The sequence below is a fragment of the Neophocaena asiaeorientalis genome, unplaced genomic scaffold (genome assembly GCF_003031525.2).
Source record: "Neophocaena asiaeorientalis asiaeorientalis breed wild unplaced genomic scaffold, Neophocaena_asiaeorientalis_V1.1 scaffold69, whole genome shotgun sequence".
In the NCBI taxonomy this organism is placed as follows: Eukaryota; Metazoa; Chordata; class Mammalia; order Artiodactyla; family Phocoenidae; genus Neophocaena; species Neophocaena asiaeorientalis.
In genome coordinates, this window is record NW_020174373.1 from 2,516,143 (window position 1) to 2,537,616 (window position 21,474).

General features: G+C 40.9%; 1 protein-coding gene across 3 annotated transcripts in view; it reads right to left on the reverse strand.

The window, feature by feature from the left end:
- Window positions 1–1,031: 1,031 nt before the first annotated feature.
- The window catches only part of NLGN4X (neuroligin 4 X-linked), a 260,874-nt gene continuing 240,431 nt past the window's right edge, over window positions 1,032–21,474 (reverse strand). For 2 of the 3 annotated variants that reach the window (XM_024756270.1, XM_024756269.1), the window contains 3 exons: window positions 17,168–17,353; window positions 12,850–13,639; window positions 1,032–3,915 (listed from right to left, as the gene is read on the reverse strand). In XM_024756270.1, the coding sequence (XP_024612038.1) occupies window positions 3,066–3,915; window positions 12,850–13,639; window positions 17,168–17,353 (1,826 nt within the window). In that variant the 3' untranslated portion in view covers window positions 1,032–3,065. Of the gene's footprint in view, window positions 3,916–12,849; window positions 13,656–17,156; window positions 17,354–21,474 lie in introns of all 3 variants that reach the window. The other variant, XM_024756268.1, reaches the window with a different exon arrangement.

Genomic DNA, 21,474 nt, shown 5'->3' on the forward strand with positions numbered 1-21,474 from the left:
TTGATAAACCCAAGTGTTCCATTTCAGGAAACATCCTCTTGTTATGAGTTTCACCAACCAGAGTGCCTTTCTCCAATGTCAGGCCAGAAGAAAACCCCTAGCGGGGACACAAAACCTGTTCATGAGGACGAAACACAAGAAACTGATCTATTACCAACTGAGTGTGCCGTTTATCACCTACGTCAGATGTATCGCTTAGTTTTTAAAGTGAAAAAGACATCTAAAGAAGGAAAAATAAATAAATATGATAGGCCACCTACAAAAAAAGAATGGACGCGTAATTATTTGCACAAAGCATTAGAAAATACTGTGATATTTTATTATTAAAAATGCTGCTGAAAAGTTTATACATATGTGTCCAGCCATATATATCTTCTATCATTACTTAAGGCAAAATCAAAAACAAAATCGCAAAATAATAATCCAAGAAACCATTAAACCCTGCGTGCCAGTGAAGGTCAAGAATAAAAGCCTAGGAAAGTTTTTTTCTAACTTATGGTTTTTTTTTTCTGTTTTTTTTTTCCCTCTTTTTTGTAGATAGCAAGTATATTTTATTCTCATAGAACTCTATGAAGATTCTATAACTTCTTTCCATGTAGAAATATCATTTAAGGTGTATTAAATTGCTTTTGATCATAATCCTTTGTAAAAGCTAAAGTTATTCACTTAACAAGAACTCTTTTTTTTTTTTTCCTTACCCAAATGTCACAAGCCTGATACATTACTGTGCATATTGCTAGCAGAAGACAATTGGAAATACTAAACAAATACTGGAATTCACATTACAAACATACCGGACCCACATTGGTGCCAAGCATCACGTCCTTCGTAGTTTCCTGGAGAGCCTATTCGTCGTAGCTTAGCTGGGGTAATGCACAGCTTGCAGAAATGGCCTGACAATAGCTTTCAAAAATGATGAACAAAAATCGTACCCAAGACACCTCTAGCTGCAGGAGTGATGCTTCTCTCTACGCAAAGTTCGGGTTATATTTCACCTATGTATACACAGAGAATCACTCTTAAATTTAAACCAAGATGAACAACAGAATTTATTGGACGATCTGTATGCATTTTTAAAAGCACTCTCTTTTTCTAGGGGGGCCATTTTCAAACACTTTGATAGACATTGCTACAGTTTTAGTTTAGGGGTTCAATCATCAAAAATTATACAAAGAGACAAGGAATTTGGACTATCTGTGTGGACAATGTCCACCTTGGCAAAGACATATAGTGCTGGGTTTCCATGAGAACCATGCCCAGAGACATCTTCAAATATCTTTGGCTACTATTTCCTGGTGTTGCAATATACTTTTGAAAGACAAAACATGAAGTCACCATGGTTACTATTTTTTTTTCCTTCCACTTTAGGACACTTGCAAAAGATTCCTTAAGGAAAATTAAAAGGACGATGAGAAAATGACAAAGTGTCAGAGGGACAAACTTCTCATCCCTGCCTCACCAATTTAAAATGACTGAATATTTCTGTGTGTTATCTTGACAGCGAAGCCATCCTAACTTCCCGGAAAACCCATGCAAAGCACTTTTAATGTTCTATCCTTTTGTTTGTTTTCTCTCTGTAATACTCATGGATCAGTGACTGATACACAAATGCACAAATGGTAATAGTTTCAGACAAGCATATGTTTTATCCCATAAATGATATAAAAAATAAAAATCCCTGCTTACTGATAAATAAGGGACTTACTGCTTAAACAGAAAGGAAAGACACATGCCCTCTTTCAATCTGATTAGCTAAGCTGAGCAGGTATTTCATCAGCCAAACCCTTCTGCAGCTGCTGGGGAATACAGAGCTGTATTGACTCAGCAGAGCTTGGCCCTACCAAAGACAAGCTTTCTTTTCCTTTTTGGCAGGACCCTGGGATGGGAAGCAACTCTTCCTCAACGGATTCAAAGAACCAGAACTACAGAACGAGACTTGTATTCTGTTTTCCCCCCGCGGTCACTCTGCAGGTGCGTGCGCGTTTCTAATTCAACAAGCTTTAAATAGGCTCCACGCTGGGGATCCATCCTGGGGTTGCAACTTCATGAAGCCTTAACACACAAAAATAAAAGTTTTCCTAAAAATAACGGTCTCCTAAGAATGCTGTTGCATGCACTTTCCAGCCCAAAAAGGGGAGAGAGAGCCTAGTCGAACAGACGGTCTAGGTCCGCTGTGTGACAATCACATCCTCCTACAAATGAAACACGTTAGAAAACCCCATGTCTGTTGGCCACAAGGAATTAAGAAGAAAATCCTCCTTTGTCCTGGAGGAGACAGAGGTGATATGACTAATGTATATATCGATTTATATACATACAGACCACAATGGAAAGCACAATCTTGCTAAAAGCTCTTTCAAACTGAAAACACCAATAAAAGCTTTTTTTGTTGTTGTTTTTGTTTTTGTTTCTGTTTTTCTCTCTGTGTGTGTTTGTTTAAACGCACAGCTATATACATTTTTTTATTTTTATTTTTACAAAGTTTCTTAAATAGAGTTCAGGCTGGCAAAACATCTCTTTGCACAGAACTCTACGTATGTAACTGCATAGTCAGTTCTTTTATTTTAATAATAAAATTCTACTTTTCCTTCTCTCTGGATTACACCTCCATATGCTGGGTAAAAGCCCATAGATTCTTTCTTCACTTAAGTAGAGCCATCTGTCGTATGGCACAAAAAGAACTTTTATTTATTTCAATTGTAATTAAAAAAAAAAAAAATGTGTCCTCGGCTGAGTTCCAGAAGTGTCAGCTTCTATGGTCACATTGGAAACATCCAGGTCCTTGAAACTTCGATGTCCTAGTTGCACTAAGGTTTGCCGGATGGTGGAGATCTTAAAGCGGTATTGTAACAGCAATGTATACGTTTCACATTTCGTAGGGTCAGAAGTTGATCTCGTTGTACCGGGAAATGCCAATGGAAAGGGTCTGCAAGGACACAGTGGCTGCCCTTTTGCTTTTGTTTTGTCTTAAGCCAAACATTCCTTGTTTGGAGATGTTGCTTCTTTCTTTCTCTCTTCGATGTGGCTGAGGGGAGGCGCAGAGGGAGGGGAAGAAGACGGCAAAGCTATACTCTAGTGGTTGAATGCCCGTGGGGTAAATTTGTACTGTTTTGTCCTCCACTGAAGGTATTGAACGTGTGCAAAGGCTGCATCCCCGTCAGTGTGTTGGGAATCATAGTGATGGTATTTGGTGTCATAAGTGGGATGTCATCGGGGGATCTGCGCAGCGTGAGGGTGTAGTCTGGAGGGCAGGTGAGCCTCAGCGTGTCATGAGCCTGCAGGGACTCACACTCGTGATCATGCTCCAGCTGTTTCATCTGCAGGGACATGATCTCTTCGTTCTGGATGTGAGCAATGTCATTTGTGGTATTTCTCTGGGGACTGGGGCGCCTGTGTGTCTCATGGCGCCTCTTGTCCTTCTTATAGTACAGCGCCGCGAACGCCAAGATGTTAAGGAAGAGTAAGGATGCCCCCACGGCAATGGTGACGCTCAACTCAGTGGAATAATCCCGTTTGGTTTCGATGAGGACGGTGGTGTCCTCGGGCCCCGTTTTATGAGGGTCCTTGGAGTGTTTGGGGTTGTTGGCAGGAGTGATCGCCGGGCGTTTGGTCGTGGGCCATATCTTGGCAGGAGATCGCCGAGTTCCGTAGGGAAAGGAGGTCATGTCCGGAGGAGGAACCTTTGTGGTTGTGGACACATACTGGAATATCTCATTCAAGTTGTGCAAGTGAGGCACGAGTTCCAACCAGAAAGCCACTTTTGTGGCTCGGTAATGGTCCCTCACTCTGGGTTTCAAGCCAATATGCAGATAGAGCTGGTCTTTGGGGTTATACTTGGACCAGGCCACTTCCTCAAAGCGATTGGGTTTTGTGTGAATGAACTTGGTGTCCTGAGGAACTGGCTGATTAGGATCACTGGGGACAGAAGGGAGAAAAAAAGAGAAAGGTCACACTCTTCCACATTTCCCAAGTAAATTTTAATCAAATACAATGAAATTACAATCAGATAATCTCATGTGTTTATTGATATGCACAAAGTACTCAAGTAGCAACAAATACATGATGTTTTAATCCCGATGCGCTACCATTTTGCCTTTTCTTTAAAATCCCCTTACCTTTATTTTAAAAATAATTCCTGATGGCAGTATGATAGCATTTTCGTAACACTTCTACATTTTTTAAATGCGCCCAATTATCTTCCATGATAAAGAAGGAAACCAAAAATGTGTCTTGCATTTCAAGTTTAACTACTTTTGAGTCAGAAATCTCAACCAGGGTGATTTGCCCCCAAGAGGGCATCTGGTAACATCTGGAGATGTTTTTTGGTCGTTATAAGTGAAGGGTGGTGCCATGAATGGGTAGATGCCAGGGTGACTGTTAAATATGCTCCAGGGCACAGGACAGCCCCTCCACAGCAGAGAAGTACCTGGTCCCAGGTGTCAGTAGTATTGAGGCTGAGAAATCCTGATTTAGAGGCTATGGTCCAAAATTTGTGCCATTCTCTTTCTTCCTCAAGAATTGCTTCTTAGGTAAATGAATAGATACTGTGGTTACAACTAAAATGTATGTTAAAAATCAAATAAAAACTGGCTTTTGTAATTACAAGATGTTAATAAATAGAATTATGCATCAATTGTTCGTTCTCTCTCAGAAAGAGAAATATGTATGTACTTGGAAACCTTCTGAAGACTGAGTCACGTAAAGATCAAACAACATTCCGTTGATTTAAGAAGTTTGGTCAGACGGTGCTTTTAGATATGCAGAGTTAAGGATTTTAGGAAAAGTACCACACGATGCAAGAAACTGAGGGTTTTTTATAGATTTCAAGTGTGCATGGCAACTATGAACCTAAGAAGTCTCCTATGATTTACATAAGTGGACACAGGCAGAAGGAGAATCACCAAAATGGAAAGATTCTCCACAAAACATGGTACTTGAAACATCTTTGCAACTAACTCTTTTAAGATAACAAACAACCTCCCCCCGCCCCACAAAGATATATTCTCATTTCTTCCATTTTTTTTTAGGCTTGGTAAAGTGAGCTGTAAAACAGGTTTCATCTTAATGTGTACTGGTTTGGAAAATTTGAGATCATGCATGATATAATGCCACCTAGTTGACACTGAACATTCAGACATGATGTGCAGACCCAGTTTGCTTAGATCTATTGCTCCAGGTGCTCTAACTTCTATCTTCCAGGTAACACTTTTATGAAGCTGCCTTCAGCCACTGCCTGTTTGCTCATGTATCAGAAGGCTGGGGAACCAGAAGGTCCCACTGGAAGACCTAAAGACTCCAGACATTCCCAAGTAGTGTGCAGGATGCAAACAATGCACTTGACCAACAGATGCATCTGCCAAAGGAAGGACTTTAGCCCTCAGTCTGAGGCTGTCAAAATCATTTCCATACATTAAGTTCTGCATCTCTCCTTCTTTACAAGCTGTGAAATCTTGAGCAAATCCTTAAGCCTCTCTTAGCCTCATCTTCCTCATCTATAAAGTGGATAAGAATACTGGGATGGAAAGGAATATTCCTGGCATGTAGTAAGAGCTCAATAAATAGTATCCCTCTCTGCAATGCATAAATTAGAATACCTACATATTGCTAGAGAGAGAGGACTATAAATAACATACTGTATATAGCCACAGAATATACCTAATACTATACATTCTACATAGTATATGCTACATAAAAGTATACTGTATACCAGTATACATGGTACACTAGATATAGTGTATGTTGCATAGCCATATACTGTATATATGGTACACTGTTAATTATATATAGTATATACTGTTTAAAAGTATACTGTGTACATCAGAGCATACATGGTACAGTATATACTGTATATAGTATATGCTATATCAAAGTATACTATACACTGTGTATAGTATATACCACTGTATACCACAGTATATATGGTACACTGTATACTGTATATAGTATACATTGTATAAAAGTATACTATGTATATCATGGCATATATGGTACACTATATACTGCATATGCTGTATCCAAGTATACTGTATACCACAGTGCATACATTATATTATACACTGGGTACAGTATATACTGTATAAAAGGATACTGTATACAACAGTACATACTGCATACTATATACACACAAAGACATATATATATATAGATGCATAGGTATATATATGATCGTAGATGGGATTATATATGTGGTATGCAGGACAAAGAAATTTTACCACATAACTGAGTACACACTAACTGCTGTGCTCTTATTAGTGAGATGATAAAATATAAAAAATTATAGGTCTTAATACTATGAGCTTTCTTATTTATGTGTTCATTTATAAACATTTATATACTTTAAAATAATCTGCTTTTAATTCATTTTTATATTCTTATATGTTTTCGAAAAATGTTGGATTTAATATAGCACCTCATGTTTTTTTATTTGAGTCTTCTGAAATACATTGTTGGAAAATTCCTATTCAACTGGAATCTGTCATGGAGAAACTTGTCATCGATTTTTATCGTTCTAAAAGCAACGAAAGGGAGCGAGGATTCCTACTATGTTTGCATTGATCTGATTTCACGGAATTGGGTCTTTTAGTTGTACTGACCTTTTACTGAAGAGAGGGCATCTAGGAAAGAGACTGTCTTTTCATGTAGGATATTTGTCGATTTTTTTATGGAATTCGGTGTACATTTGAAAGGTAAGGAAACACATTTATTTTTTTCTCAGAGAATAGAGGATTTTGAAAATCCAGTTAAGTATGCTTTAGCCCGATACAATCTATCAAAGTTCTGGGAGATGCACAGTCAGAAGCCTTAAACCAAGATAAACTCACGGCGCTTATGAAGGCTCATCATTTCCCCTTGTCAAACGCCCCAAAGACAGTAAGATCTCTACGTGGGATACCACTGCCTTGTTGTTTAGACTTCACTTCAGCACATGGCGTGTTCTAATTCCCATGAGTAAAATTCAACATGATAATGATTAAGGAGAAATGAAACAGACACACCTTCTTTCTCTAGTAAAAACCTCAACACCTATCCATACTCCTCGTCACCTACACGTACATTTTCACCTGTCATATTTCATTTGCGATATCATCTTAGAAGTGGAGGGTTAAATGCGTCTCCAAGGTCTTGTGGTTCACCTTATTTGTGAGAGATGGGTAACATGATCCCTTTAAAAATACCAGTGAACCCTCTGATACACTCCTTTGGATGGTATAAGGTTTTCCTTACCCCTAAAACAATGTCGTGGTTGACCATTTGTCCCTAGACCTCTAAGAAGAAAACTACCCCCTGCACCAAGAAGTATGTGTTCAGTCCATCCTATACAACCGGTAGAGATGTTCCTTCACTGAGCTTAAAATACTTTGGGGCAATAAACGTCACTTTTAAAACCAGGCTTTGACTGCAACTCTATCTAACCCATCTTTCCTGTCTGTTTCCTGATTTTTGCAAAGATTGAGCAAAAGTTGAAATAGAAATCAATCACAAGATATGAACAAAATCAAAGTAGAGACGGAATCTGAAAACCAATGAAAAATACGTCATCCCACCCACTCGACCTATACAACTGTATTTCGACATACTGGAATATATGTTGCTCTTCTTACATCATATATATTGGCTTATCGGCCAACAGCCTTCCCATCTCTGAATTCCAAGAGCCTCCGAGGCCTTCCATACAGAATGGTGAAGGTACTGTTCACAGCCATGTCTTCTGTAGACACCCTAATTCTACCCATGTTATCCACCTCTCCTCACACAGAACCCAAATTGCATTGGTCCTTGATCAACGGGCACCTGATTTCTACTGAGTGGCCAGGACCAACGCCTTCCCACCTATTCCCAAAGAGGTTGGATGTGACAAAGAGTTGAAATCTGTGTAATCATTCGTAAACCTTGGGATTAGTTTTCATTTTTCCCAGACATAACTTCTCCTTTATCAAAACTCTCCAAGTAGCCTGATTTCTAGCCTAATACTTAATGTCCTGGCTTCACTGTCCTTTCCCAGCGCTGTTCTGGGTTAGTCTTCTCACCTGGATTATTGAAACAGTCTCCTAGCAATGTCCTTCCATCCTTCTATCCTTCCTTCCTTCCTTCCTTCCATGCCTACCACACACACCATCCCCACATTATCTTTTCTCTGCTTAACAACAACAAAAAATTTAATATGACAACAAAAAAAATAATATGAATGATTACACAGATTACACAGATTTATACAGATATATCTACACTTACGCCTACATGTAAGGTCAGAACCGTTAGCTTCGGTCATATAAAAAGAAGCCCCAGTGTTCACCTCATCTCAGCAAACGTATGAATAGTCAGGATCATCGGGGTGCTGTTTACGAGGGGCAGCAGATGTGAAGTTCCACCCAGCGATCACGGCAAAGCATGTTCTGACACAACATAATCCTTTCTTCTCAGCCACGTGTTGTGATTAGACGTACAACAGGATATTCTTATAACCAAACTCTTGTCTCTGTAGTGCTTACAGGGAGCAGTGGATGGTACTCAAGTGTATTCCATCATATTCTGTGGGTCACTGCCTGAGTATGGGTTCTGGAGAACAGCGTTAAGCATCTCACCTCACACTGTGACATCAGGGATGGTTTATCCTATGCTCTTCCCTTGCTGGCATCAAATAAGTTATGAGACCCTTAATGACATGAGAGATGGCTTAATCCCATGCTGTTCCATTACTGGCACCATACTGCCTCATTCTCCTCAGCTGGACCACTTTGGCAGCCCCCTAGGGACAAAGAAATCCTCCACCACACAGGGCTGATCATGCCACTACCCTATTTAAAATCAATCAAGGAATAACTAGCAACCACCTCATAAGCCATATCATCCACTGGCGAACACCTAAATCACTGGACTTTGCTCAATCCCCCATTTTCTGTTAAACCATAAGCTACTGAAATGTGATCCTCCTGACTTACGTTTGAAATTGCACACTGCGTTGCAGGTTAGAGGAGGTTCTGAGTAACTTCCTTAAAAGATGATTTGAGGGTTTCCCTGGTGGCGCAGTGGTTAAGAATCCGCCTGCCAATGCAGGGGACACGGGTTCGAGCCCTGGTCCGGGAAGATCCCACATGCCACGGAGCAACTAAACCCATGTGCCACAACTACTGAGCCTGCGCTCTAGAACCCGCGAGCCACAACTACTGAGCCCACGTGCCACAATTACCAAAGCCCATGCGCCTAGAGCCCGTGCTCTGCAACAAGAGAAGCCACCGCAATGAGAAGACCGTGCACTGCAATGAAGAGTAGCCCCTGCTCACCGCAACTAGAGAAAGCCCGCACACAGCAACGAAGACCCAACGCGGCCAAAAATAAATAAAATTAATTAAAAAAAAAAAAAGAAAGATGATCTGAGTCGTTCCAACGACCTTTCCAATGTGTTGTGAAAACTCATTGCATTAATATCCCCAAGTACGATTTCAGCTATGCTCCACATGGACCACAGAAATAAAAATAGCTCCTGCTTGGATAAAATCCAGATTTTTCAGACTGACATCCGAGGCCATCCATTAGCGATATCCTGTTCCCACAGTGAGATCTCTACCTGGACTCTGGTCAGATGACGGCTATTCCTCCAAGCCAAGTCCTTATTCCTTCCCCATCTGCTACTTTAGCATCTTTATGAAATCCAAAAGTATCCTAAACACGCATCACTAGTGGCCACAGGAGTATACTGGGCCAGGGATTAAGCCCAAGCTATCTGACATCTCCACCGCTGTGTTCCCCAAATGAGGGGCGTGAACCACAAGCAGTAAGCGAAGTGATTTTAGGAATATAGAGTCATGAAATTAAAAAGCACTCAACATCTTAAAAACCATTTTAAAGAACACTCAACATTTTCAATCCTCACTTAGTCGTTGACAGGTCCTGGTGACCTATAGGTTTGGTGCTGGCATTTCTCTACCATCTCATGACATTAATTTCCTTTAATTTTTCTTTGTTTTTTTTCTTTTTAAAACAACAAGAGAAAATCCATCTCAGAGCCTTTGGCAGGCAAGCACAGCTAATGAGAATTTAATGGCTTTATTTGGATTTTGTAGTTTTCTTTAATGGTTCAGTTAAGTTGATGATGAATGATCCTAGATTTCCATTTAAGAAAATCATATAAAGTTTATTCCCAAAACACGTGAGAGAAAAAGAAAGTAGGTGGCTTTAACAAAAGTAAGTCATGATCTGTGTTTAGATGTTATGGAATTAATGATGGGTTTGGATGGTGATGTAGTCGATAGGCATGGCCATGGTGTGGGAAACGCTCCTGTGAGTTTTTTTGCTTCAAAAGAAGGCAACACTTTGCAAGGGCAGGCATTACCTATCTGAGTTCTATGACACAATTGGGCATTGGTCCTGCCTTTAAAAGGGGTTATGCATTGAACTGTTTCCCTCTCAAATTAAGATACACTGAAGTCCTAACACCCAGGACCTCACAGTGTGATCTTATTGGAAATAGGGTCATTGCAGATGTAGTCAGTCAAGTTAAGATGAGGTTGTAGTGGGAATTCCCTGGTGGTCCAATGGTTAGGACTCTGTGCTTCCACTGCAGGTGGCACTGGTTCGATCCCTGGTTGGGGAACTAAGATCCCGCAAGCCACGCGGCCCGGCCAAAAAATAAAAATTAAAAAAAAAAAGATGAGGTCATACTGGAGCAGGATGGACTCTTAAACCAATATGATTGGTGCCCTTATAAGAAGATGGTCAAAATAAAAAAGAACAAAATAATGCCATTTGCAGCAACATGGATGCAACTAGAGATTATCATACTAGGTAGAATAAGTCAGAAAGAGAAAGACAAATACCATATGATATCACTTATGTGTGGAATCTAAAATATGACACAAATGAACTTACCGACGAAACAGAAACAGCCGCACAGACAGAGAGAACAGGCTTGTAGTTGCCAAGGGGGAGGGGAGTGGGGGAGGGATGGATTGGGAGTTTGGGATTAGCAGATGCAAACTACTATACATAGAATGGATAAACAATAAGGACCTACTGTACAGCACAGGGAGCTATACTCAATATCCTGTGATAAACCATTATGGAAAAGAATATGAGAAAGAATGTATATGTGTCTATAACTGAATCACTTCACTGTAGAGCAGAAATTAACACAAGATTGTAAATAAACTATACTTCAATAAAGATAAAAAAGAAGAAGATGGTCATATAAAGACAGACGTGCTGGGAGAGTGCCATGGTATGACAGACACAGAGCTTGGAGAGATGCAGCTACAAGTCAGGCAACACCAAACATTGCCAGCAAAGCACCAGGAGCTAAGAAGCAGCATGGAAACATTCCCCTATGGGTGTCAGAGAGGACTCAGCCCTGCGGACACCTGCATTGTGGACTTCTAGCCTCCAGAACTGTGAAATACACTTCTGTTGTTTTAAGCTACATCGTTTTTGGTACTTTGTTGCAGCAGCCCTAGGAATCTAATAAACAGGGGTTACTTAAAAATACTTGCTGACTTGACCTCAATCACCTCCCTGTCGGAAAAAGAACCTTTTGGGGACAGACAAGCATCTCTCCCCTGCACGGTTGTACCGTCTCCGTTTCCCACTGTTTTTCTTAGGTCAAACTTGTAAGATGGGACAGTCCAAAGTGGGTATCGGTACAACATGTTTTCCACTCAAGAAACGTGCCACACTTTTCCTAAGACTGCAAAACCATGAAACCACTTCCCACCAGAGTATTTGGAATCATTGTAAAGAATGATACCTGCTGACCCCCTACACATCCCCGGCATCCCCACTTCCTCTCATGAGAGCTACATGAGGCTCAGGCACTGCAGGGCTGCTGCAGTAGGGGGCCTAATTCCACCCCGCAGCGGCCCACAGGAAGATTCTCCATCCTCCAGAGCCGGGAGGACCTTCACCGTAAATTCGGTACGAGAAGCTCAAGGTTAATGACAGAAGCGCAGGCAGGTAGAACAGAATGATACCTCATTAATTTCCGCAATTAGGTTATTCGACAAGAGCAAATGAAAAGATGCTCTGATATTTGTAGCTCCTTAAGATGCTGGGGAGTCTTTTCTTTCGTTGTTTGCAGAGAATCTGCTCAGTGGAATATGGGTGGACCCTGTTGTATATGTAACGCTTGTATACTTCCTACTTTATTTAGCCAGTGAGATTTCTATATGTGTCTATAGATAGATATACAGCTAAATATACACACGTATAAAATTTATATTAATGAAATAAACACGTGTAAATATATATAAACAAAATTAAATATATTTTGTGTGCATATGTATATATAGAAAATAAATCTCACAACAATGGAGAAATCCTATGCATGTACATAGACACATATGCATATATATATCTTACATACACACACACACGGGATTTCTCTACAGTTATGAGATTAGGAGTTATTACATGTGCATATACATATATAATATATATATTATATACACATACAGTATTTCTATATATTTATTATGAGATTTATTTCATTCCTTGGCTATGAACATTCCATGTGGCACATGTATTTTGAAAACCCTATTATTTACCAAACAAGACCAGGTCCTACCTAGATTTGAAACTCCAGGATCAGTTTCCCATAGAAAAGCCAAATATATCTAAGTCTGACCCCAGTAGCAAGTGTAGCATTTTCAATATGCATCTAGCACCTTAGCGAAAATCTGACTTGACAGCAAACAATTCAGGGGTAAAGAAAAAATGAGGTCTCCCTAGATGTTGGGGGGAAAAATGACTGCTTTTGTTACTGTGTGTGGATACCTGCACACCGCAGTCTAGCCAGTCGCGGAAACCACACTTACACGGAGGAACCAGACAAACAATCCCCTGATGGGGAGAAGAACATACCCGGTTTTGGCGAAGTTTGTCCAGTACGTCATGACCACCGCGCTGAGCATGACATCATTCTTGGAGAAGTTGCAGCTGAAGAGCTCGGTAGGGCCGATCATGGGGATCCCGAAGACGTAGGGGACTTCGTCGCCATGGGCTGAGTCCGCCCAGCTGGGCTTCATCTCGCTTTGGCAGTGGTGGTAGAAGGCGTAGAAGTAGGTGGGTGAGCCGTACTGTGCGTGCAGGTCCGCGGTGGCCACGGCGGGGGCCACCCACTGGTGGTCAGTGAACAGAGCCACCAAGGTTTTCCGCCGCGTTTCGGGGTTCTCCTTATCTGCCCAGTCCGTGTACATGAACTTGATGGTCTCCCGCAAGGTGTCCTTCCCCTCCGGGTAGCCGTAAAGGTTGTCCACGAAGTTGGACACCAAGAAGTCAAAATCGTTGGGTGTCACACCATCCTCGTTATCCACGACGCCGTCCACGAACTTCAGCCCCTCCCCCTGGTTGACCCCGAGCATGATGTCATAGTTAAGGAATTCCCCCTGCTCCATCAGGATCTGAGGGTCGTCGGGGATGACATCCCCGTCAATGACGGGCCCGAAGGAGATGTGGTACGTGGCCGGGGTGATGGTCTGCTGAATGAGCTCTTTGTAGTTCCTATTCCGAAGGCATTCCACCATATCCGTGGTATCCAGCATGTTGCAGCCGGCTTTATCTGCCAATATCCGAGTGTACTTGGCAGGCTGGTAGTTCACGGCCCAGCTGGACAGGGCGGTCCCGCTCTGGATGATGGCCTTCTGGAAGAGACCTGCAGGTGCAAAATTGTGGACATGCAAATGAAAACCCGCAAGACAGAAAAGCAGCTTTTACTCAGCAAAGAAGGCTCTGATTGTCTCTCGGGCATGTGAATTTCTGGATACTGCAGCATTCAGCGCATTCGGCATCTCTTTCTCTCATTTCTATCTCGTCTTCCCCCTCCCCCACCTGCTGGACAGTGGTCTTATAGGATGCTCTCAGACACACACGCACGCGCACGCACACACACACACACACACAGAGTTTAGAAAACGAAACTGCGTTTACACTTTAGCTGCAGTGCTAAAAACATACAACCTCTTTCTCCTTCCCCAATTTTGTGTAATATTAGTGTCTCCATCCCCAGAATTCGTAAATAAAGAGTCTCAGAGTAATCACAACCCCCCAGCCTCTAAGAATATGCTTTGTGGCCATTAGAGGTCAAAGGCTGTTTTCTCTTACTGGCAAAACCAGGTACCACTTTATTAGAGGGGGAAGATCCACTGAAATCAGTTTCAGAGTATAAATTCTGGAATGCATTTTTATTTCCACACTCCATATACCGAAGGTGCTAAAAACATGCAATGTTTTTAATTAGCTATTCCTAAAGAAATCTTCCCTTGAATGCCCCGCTAAAATGTATCTTTTTTTCCAAAAAAAATCATTAATTTCAAAGTTGCATCCACTCAAAGCCCAGACTTTTGTACAGTTCGTTCTGCCACATTTTAAACGTGTCTGCTTGGTGAGAAACTGGGAAAATATTGGGCTGTTTTATGAGTAAAATTCTGTGTAGCTTAAAATTTCCTATCTGAACAGTCTAGTATGTGGATGTCCAGAAGTAAATAAAAGTCTATTTTTAACTGCTCCAGTATGAGATGGAAGGCCGTAAGATCATGGTGTTCTATTCCTTATCTCTTCCTGCCGCTTCCTTGAACTCCAGCATGATCTAGCTGTGACGCCTCGTAATTCACTGGGAGAATAAAAGCATTCAGCGGGGAGTCCAGAAATCCGTGCCCTGTCGATGTTTAAGGCCATACAAGCAATCAGGGATGAAGGAAACATGACTGCAATCAGGAGGATGTGATTCTAAAGACTAGAGGATTGCCTGCCGATGGCACACAAGAACAAGCTGCTTAAAACGATCTGGCTTTGCCCGACACAACATCTAGCTCGTTTGGGGTCAATTTCCCAATGTTTACCATTCCGTTGGAAATGTGCGAGTACTGACTTGTGTGTCTGGCTCTCAAGGTGAATGTTTTAAAGCACCTTAAGGAAATGATGTCCATATTGGATCTATTAAAAGATTCATAACTGAAGACAACCAGAATTAGAAAAATGTTGCTGGAAGTTACACATTTTCTCTCTGTGTCATAACTGTTGGCCGTGATTGAGGTAGCCATGTATGTGTATGTGTCTGTGTGTGTGCGTGCGTGCGTGCGTGTGTGTGTGTGTATGTATGTTTTGGTAGGCAAGTAATACAGTGTGGGATAAAACTTGAAAAATTAAAGAAAAAGTCACCTATAATTCATACTATAAAATAGGAGATACTTTAATATTTTTAGTATCATTCCTTCTTGTCGCTTTCCCTCCCTTTGGTCTATTGTGTATAACTGTATCCCATATCTGCATAGTATACCGATGTCCTAATTAAGGAACTCCCCCCTGCTCCATCAGGATCTGAGAGTTGCTTGGAATGGCATCGCTGTCCATGACAGGGTCAAAAGGGAATGTGGTACCCGGCCAAGGTGATGGTTTGTTGAATGAGCTCTTCAAGTCATGCCTCCCAGGTTAATGCATATCTTAAGCACAATTCTTAAATTATTGTTCCTTCGAGTAAATGCACGTGTCATTAACAATGTTCTTGTCTTTCTGGTCTTGTAGCTTTTCCTTTTATTCTTTGCTATGAGAATGCTGTGGTAGAAAACTCCAGGAAAACACCTTTTTCCCACGTGTATGTTGACTTCATTAAGTTATATCACGACAAGTGAAATTCGTAAGGCCAACAGTCTGGGTATGTTCATTAACTCTTGATTCTATTGCTGGGTTGATTTTAGAGAGCTACTTTGAAGAAATGATGTAAAGCATTACCATATTCGTTTCCGATCTACTGATTTAAGGAATTAACACTCTTCCCCCATTAGTTTTAGCTGACATGTGTTTGATTACTACTAGAGTTGGTCCTGACTATTTTGTAAATGGAGAATCATAATATCCATTGAGAAATGGGAAAATACAGGTATTTTCTAAAACGGTATAGGAACCGTTATCACTAACGATCTAATTTACTCGCTGTTTCCTTTTTTAATAGAGGGTTAATACAAACATAAGCTTTTCATTCTACCTCTCCTCAGCCATTATGAAATAAAGAATCAAGAAATTCAGACTTCACAAGACTTAAAAATCATCGTCAATCATATCTTGCTAATGAAGCAATCAGGGCACAGAGTCAGCAACTTGTCCACGATAGTGTAGGAAGAGAGGAAAAAAATGGGATGCTGTCATATGGCACGATGATACATCCCCCCCCCTTTTTTTTTTAACATGTTTAGGGTACTTTAAAGAAAGATAATATAAGACTCTTTAAAGAAAAATAATTCCTTTAAAGTTTCAGGTGCTTTTCATAAAAATGGTTCAAATAGATGTGGTAAATCCTTAAACCAACCAATGACACAGAAGGGAACATAACACGACCTTGATGATTTAGACCGTTATTATGAATATTCACTTGTACTTGCCAAAGTGCCCCAGGGCTGCATTTTCTTGTTTTGTTTTTATTTTTGTTCCATTTTTGAAGGGAGAGCCAGGAAGTTATTAAGGTGCCTCCAGGCCCACTGCACCCAATTTCTGTTGATTTTTCTCTTAAAAGTCTCTCATCTGATATTGCTGGGAACCTCCGTCACCAATGGACCAGAGGGAATCAACCTGAATTAGTCCGCATCAAAGACGTGGCTTTATAACCATATGGCTACAAGCTTTGTTTATCACGAAATCTAAAACTCTGTAACCATCGTCCACATACTGATTCCCTTTCGTGTTTCTTCTCCCAACATGAAAACTGTAGTTAATAAAATTTAAAGTTGTCCAAATAAGCTCAGACAGGCAAAAGCACGGTGTAGGCATTTCTAAAGAAGTCATTTTCCTCCAAATATTGTAAGCAACGCTCTTTGCCAGAAGTAGGAGAGGAGATCTTAAAATTCTCATCAGAAGGAAAAAAAATTGTAACCAAATGGCGACAGGTGTTAACTGGATGTCCTGTGGTGATTGTTTTGCCAATTGGTATATTGTTTATACCAATAGCGAATCGTTATGTTGTACACCTGAAGCTAATCTAATGGTGTATGTCAATCATACCTCAATTTAAAAAATCAGAAAGCAAGCTGAGTTAAGAGAAGAGGATGTGCATGCATGTCATCGGGGGGATTTTCTGTGGAGGTTTCAATAGAGACTATGGCCACCCTGCATGCGCCTTGGCTAACAACTCAATACGGGTTCATTTCTGGGTCCCAGGGTTCCCTGCGCACTGTGGGGATGCTTTTATTACCTTCTGAATAGTGAGACAAGGTCAAGAGGCTGACACAAGAAGCACCCGCGCCGGAGCCGAAGATGGTCACTCTCTTGGGATCCCCACCGAAGGCCCCGACATTCTCCTCAATCCAACGTAATGCTTGGATCTGATCCAGGAGCCCGTAGTTGCCTTTGGCCGCCTGGTCGCCGGTACTTAAAAACCCTGCGAAAGAACACAGGATATTTGGGGTTGTCACCTACAAAATATACGTTAACATCGCTGCTATCTGGAAAGACATTCCACGGTTTACTTTGTTCATTCTTTACTTTTCCTTCCTATAAATGAGAAGCAACAGTGTAGCACCTTTTCCATGGCAGAAAGGAGTATATTATGTAAATAAGAGTTACAATGGTTTTTGTTTCTTCTGACACTATAATAAAGTGTCTCATCTGGGGGTTTGTATGGGGTTAACATATAAGGCGAAATGAATCTAAAATATTTACAATACACGACAATATCAGAAACCTATACACTTTACTAGATTTAAGCTATCACTCCTGTGTACATGTTGGTTTTCCTTGGGAAAACAAAAAAGACTCCTAGAAGAAGTTTTTCAGTAACACTGTATGCACCGTATATAAAACCAGTATAGGTTTGCTTTTCCCCATTGAATTCCTCATTAATATTTTCATTTAACTCCTTTTAATGCTTAAATTTCAAAGTAAATTATAGCCATCATGTCATGCCACGCTTAAATAGTTCAGGATGCATCTCTATTTTTCTATATAAGGAAGATATCACAGTTACATGCAGGAACTTATAATTCTTTAATCTCAGCCAAAAGCCAGTGCATATTCAAATCTCCCCAACTGTCCCCAGAATAGCATGGGCTGGTACATTTTATTTTAAAAAAATAGGAGGATTCTGTAAATTAAGCAATTAGATTTCACTCAAGGCATCAGATTCTAAATTCGTCCTTTTTTAAAAGCTGCAAATAAGGCGACACGGGCATTTAATTGTGGCAAAGTGATCAGTTTTCGAGATCTATCTCATTCCCTGTTCCTCTCACACTGCAAAAAGATCTTGACCTGGAAACTCTGTTTTCCTCTGATGTTTGAAGGCATTTGTGTGGAAGAGACACTCTCCCACTCAGATTCAAAACTATGAATATTTTATAAAGCATCGTCCAAGCTTAAATACTTGCACAAACTTTAATCCAACTTTATGTCCAAATCTGTCTTGAATAAGCCTTCTGGGGGAAAAAAAAGTCATAAAACGTTGGGTTTTTTTTTTTTTTTCCCCCACTTCCCATTCTTACTCGCCCCTACACCAGATCCCCAATTATATTTTTCCTTTCTGCACCATTTCTTTATTCCAAGGGTCATGACGTTCACCCATTTCAACGAATGCTTATTCAATAACCATGGAAAGCAGCCGCAGTGTTTCTATGAAGACAGACTGATCCAAGCCCTAAAGTAACAGAAATGAGAACCAATGCCTTCCAACACATCCCTGAGCAAAGCTGACAGCAATCCAAGAGGCCCTCGGAGTACCAGCTTCTCAAAACCTAAAACAAAATCATAAAGGATGAGATCTTACACCTACTGAGGAGACTGAGGCTTCCCTTCCAGAGCCTGCCGGAGTACCTGTGGGAAATGGGGGATGGGAGCCAGGAGGGGATTAGAAATGGTCTGGTTCAAAAGAAAGCAGCCAGAAGGGTTATTGTTGCTGTTATGTTAAAATCACAATAATTGGGACTCACGATGGCCTAGCCCTACAGGTAGATGCAAGATGACAACTGCCAAGTTGTACATTTAGGGCACATCACACAAACCCGCTCCCCTCTTAGGTTCCTGGGGATGCATGTGAGATTAGCTAGGATGAGAGGGGGGGTTCAGATGTTTCCAGGTCCTCCTTGTTTAATTAGCAATTACTAATCAGTGTTTCATGCCTGTGAATGTTATGGGGCCTCCACATTCATCCCTTTTACGTTTTAACGTGCTTTCTCATAAAATGAATCACGCCCTGCTTGGGAGAAAAGCCTCTTTCACCCAACTTTATGGACGGAACGGGCTTATAATGGCAGCCTGGGTGCCCTGAAAGAACCATAAGACAAGCCTCTCTTCCCGCGTTCAGGAAAGAGGTGGTTGATTTCTAAAGGCTCCAGGAATTTTCTGGCAGAACTGTTCTGTTTTTAACTCATCCCGCCTCTGCCCACCTCCCTCCTACTCTCTGCTCTCACGGAATGACCTAGTCGCTTACTGTTTATGGGGAGGATCTGCAACAGACGGTAAATCACAAGGCTTTATGAAATCAGAGCCCCTCTGTCCCCAGGAATACATGACTTGTAAAACCTCTCCAACGGCGGGCTCATTAATCTTCCGTACCCTGGCAAATCTAACTTCTCCTAAGAGCAGCCCACGGAAAGCCTTGATCGTGGCAATTCTGCTCGCCTTTCCAAAGTCCTGAGGGAAACAGCTCTCCACGTGTCTCTGAACTTGAGCAAAGGAATGTGGGTTTTTTGGAAGCTGGTGTTTCCATAGCGTCTGCCGTGGAATCTTCATTTATTGCAACATCCAGGGATTGCTTTTTTTTTTTTTTTTTTTTGGTTCTTTTTTAAAATTGAAATGGTAAGCAGGTCAGAGTCCCCACTGCAGGGACAGAATGAATGCAGGTCATTTTATGTTCCCTATGACAGCATATTCCTTTCCGATTCTGACTGTCAAAACACGGTGTTCGATATAACCCAGACAGAGGATGTGTGTGGGTTTCCTAGCGTGGGACTGTATGAACAACATGAGAGCAGCGCATCAACTGGGAAACAAACACACACAGTACCAAACATCGAGCACCCGCAGAAGTCAGTTTCCCAGATGAGCAGATAACTTTCTTTGACTGGCTAACGCCAGTGACTTTAAATAAACAGCTCCTTTCACGGACAAACATTCTTGGGCCCCAAATCCTCTCAGTGTTTCAGCTGATGAAACATTGGTTTTTGAGATTTACTGTCTCTGAACTGAAGCTTGTAAAGCAGTAAGCCGTTACCACTCCCCACACACAACTGAATGACGAAAGAGACGCACAAAGGAGACCATTTGAATTCACACGGATTAATGACGAGATTGATGCCGAGTTTCGTTCAAGGTAGTGGAAGGAACAAAACACACACACAAATGCACGGGATATGCTGAGGGGCTGCGCGGTTATTTTAAAACTCGGCTCATGGAAAAGATGCTTAAAAACCCCAAATCCCATTTCCCACCTGCAGGTTGGATGAAATGAATATAACGTGCGCTGTATTTGGTTTTAATATTGCTCTAGAATAGAAAGTTTCAGGGTTTTAACACAGTTAATCACGATCTAAACGGTTCTCGTTCATTTGAATTGCAGGGGTTATAGGAGAATGAGTCCGGGCCACATGGTTTTCTGTCCACTTCAGGTCAACGGTAAGAACCCAGAGGGGTCAGATGTGGCTGGATTTTGGTTCCTTTTAACATGACTTTAATGCCACAAAGGACCCTATCTCTTAGGAAATAATTCATGACGTAAATACAGTAGGCATTTTTTTGAGGACAATAATTACTAAGTGAATATAGAAAAATATCTTTTATGTTTTCAGGGTGTGTATTCACCTGTAATTCGCAGAATTAATCTAGGGTCTCAACTATATTTCTAAAAGAATTCTATGTATGCGTGCATATATACGTATACATTTGCATAATGACCCATTTTGATTATTTGGTTTCTTTGCGGTAACAGGAGCATTTGCAAAATACAGCAAATCACTAGCCTTTATTATATCAGAATCCCTCCCTCATATTTGTATAGATATGTGTGCAGACATATATATACACACACACACACATATACACATATATATATACATACACACATATATATGTATGTGTGTATTTGAGTGTGTGTGTGTGTGTATTCGTACACACAATATTTAATTTAATGGAGTAAAGGCAAATGTTTAAATGAAATTGTTTCAATGAGAATAGACAGGATTTACTTTAGGTCACACAAATGAGCCCAATCAGAAATCTGTGGGATGAGAATTACAGCAGAGGTAGAAATGTGAAAAACAGGCCAATAAATGCACATCTATATTCTTGGATGTTTACAGGAAATTACTCCCTGGGTGTGTTGATTACAAGGTGAAAGTGAAGTTTTCTTATTGGAAAACCATTTATGACTTAACAAAAGGGCACAGATTCTAAAGGATAGGATGAAAGGGAAGGGGGGTATACATTCAAACTCTGCAGGCGTGATAGGCAAAGCTAATTGAAATTGTGTCTGTTTTTAGTTTTCATTCTACTTAAAAATGACACGAGTCATAA